This window comes from Apteryx rowi, unplaced genomic scaffold (assembly GCF_003343035.1).
Source record: "Apteryx rowi isolate R43461 unplaced genomic scaffold, aptRow1 scaffold_7, whole genome shotgun sequence".
Classification (NCBI taxonomy): Eukaryota; Metazoa; Chordata; class Aves; order Apterygiformes; family Apterygidae; genus Apteryx; species Apteryx rowi.
In genome coordinates this window covers 7,270,703-7,272,036 of record NW_020450982.1, presented here as the reverse complement: position 1 = coordinate 7,272,036, position 1,334 = coordinate 7,270,703, and the positions used below count along the sequence as shown (strand labels likewise).

Sequence of the window (1,334 nt, the reverse complement as noted above, 5' to 3'; positions counted from 1 at the left end):
CCAGGCCCCGCGGCTGCTGCAGGGCCGCACGCGCCGGCCCCGCAGGGCAGGAGGTGGCCACAGCGGGTTTTGCCGGCCGGAGCAGGGCTCCGCGTCCCCAGGCGCCGGCTGGCCCCTCGGCAGCGCCCCGCCGTGCCCCCACTCCRCTCCGGCGCCGCAGGGCTCCCCGCGAGGCTCAGCCCAAGGAGCAGGGGCTGAGATTGCAGGCAAGGGACTGATAGGGAAATAAGAGTTTCATTGTGTTTCAGGCCGAAAGGTGTTTAAAAAATGCAGCAAGCTGGCAGGTCCCTGCACCGGGCCGTGGCTCAGGAGAGTTGGCTTTCTGGCACGGGTGAGTCACTAATAAAAGTGTTATTTCTCGGAGCAGCTTCCAGGGCTCCCACGGAGATCCTAGGGGATTGGGGACCCCCCAGCCCCCAGCACCACCAGCCCAGAGCCACCACAAACCAGGCAACAGTCCCATGGAGTCAGTGAAATTCAGAGAAATTATTTCAAGGAAACATCTGGGCTCCGGGAGCACACGTTGCTGGTGCACGACTTGGCTGGATGTGCTCCCATGCCCGGGCTTGCTGGGGGCGGAGGAGAGGGCGAGAGCTGAAGGAGGCCGGGGCCGGCCAGGTCCCACGTGTCCAGCATGGGGTGGCTGTGCGCTGCTGGGCGGGAAGTTGGGGCCAGTGCTGAAGGATGCCGGGGCCGGTCTCGCACCATCAGGACCCTAGCAAGAGCCTCCTGGCACCACAAATCCCACGGCAGAGGCAGGAGTGCTGGATGCACACGCAGCAGCCCCGGGTGCTGCAGGGGCCGCCCAGGCACCGGAGGGTGCTGGCAGCGTCCTGCTCCCGGGTTGCTGGAGTGCTCCTCCTCCCCAGCAGTGGCAGGAAGCTGCCTGCTAACAACAAATCTTCGTTTCTGCAGTTTCCAGCCCGGTGGCGGCTGGGGCAGGGAGGCCCCACTTCCCCCTGGCTGTCAAGGGGCTCCTCCACGGCTGCAGGTCTCCACCCTTTCCTCGGGGAAAGTGTTTCCCAGCTCGTCCTCGTTTCTGCAAATGTGCGACAAATGCAAACACAGACAGATGCCCTGCCTGCCCCTGCCCCTGCTGGCCTTCTCCRTCCTGTTCCTGAAACGCTCTGCCAAGGCAGCTGGGCGGGCTGGGGATGCCGGGTCTGCAGAGCAGATGCCTGCCCATGATGTGCCGGCAAGTGGCCAGCTCTTCTCGATGCATTCCTGCTCCAGAGCTGCTCCYAGCCTGGCGACTGCAGCCTTCAGCACCGTGTTGCAGGGCCTTCCCTGGCCTGTGTCCCAGAGACCTGCACGAGCCTAAGGTGACAGGAGAG

The 1,334-nt window shown here is 64.8% G+C and overlaps 1 protein-coding gene across 1 annotated transcript in view; it reads right to left on the bottom strand.

Annotated features, from left to right (window-relative positions):
- Nucleotides 1–463, bottom strand: part of CUNH1orf210 (chromosome unknown C1orf210 homolog) — a 6,273-nt gene extending 5,810 nt beyond the window's left edge. The window contains exon 1 of the mRNA XM_026086677.1: nucleotides 448–463. Coding sequence (XP_025942462.1) covers nucleotides 448–463 — 16 coding nt within the window. The remainder of the gene's footprint in view (nucleotides 1–447) is intronic.
- Between the last annotated feature and the right edge of the window lie 871 nt (nucleotides 464–1,334).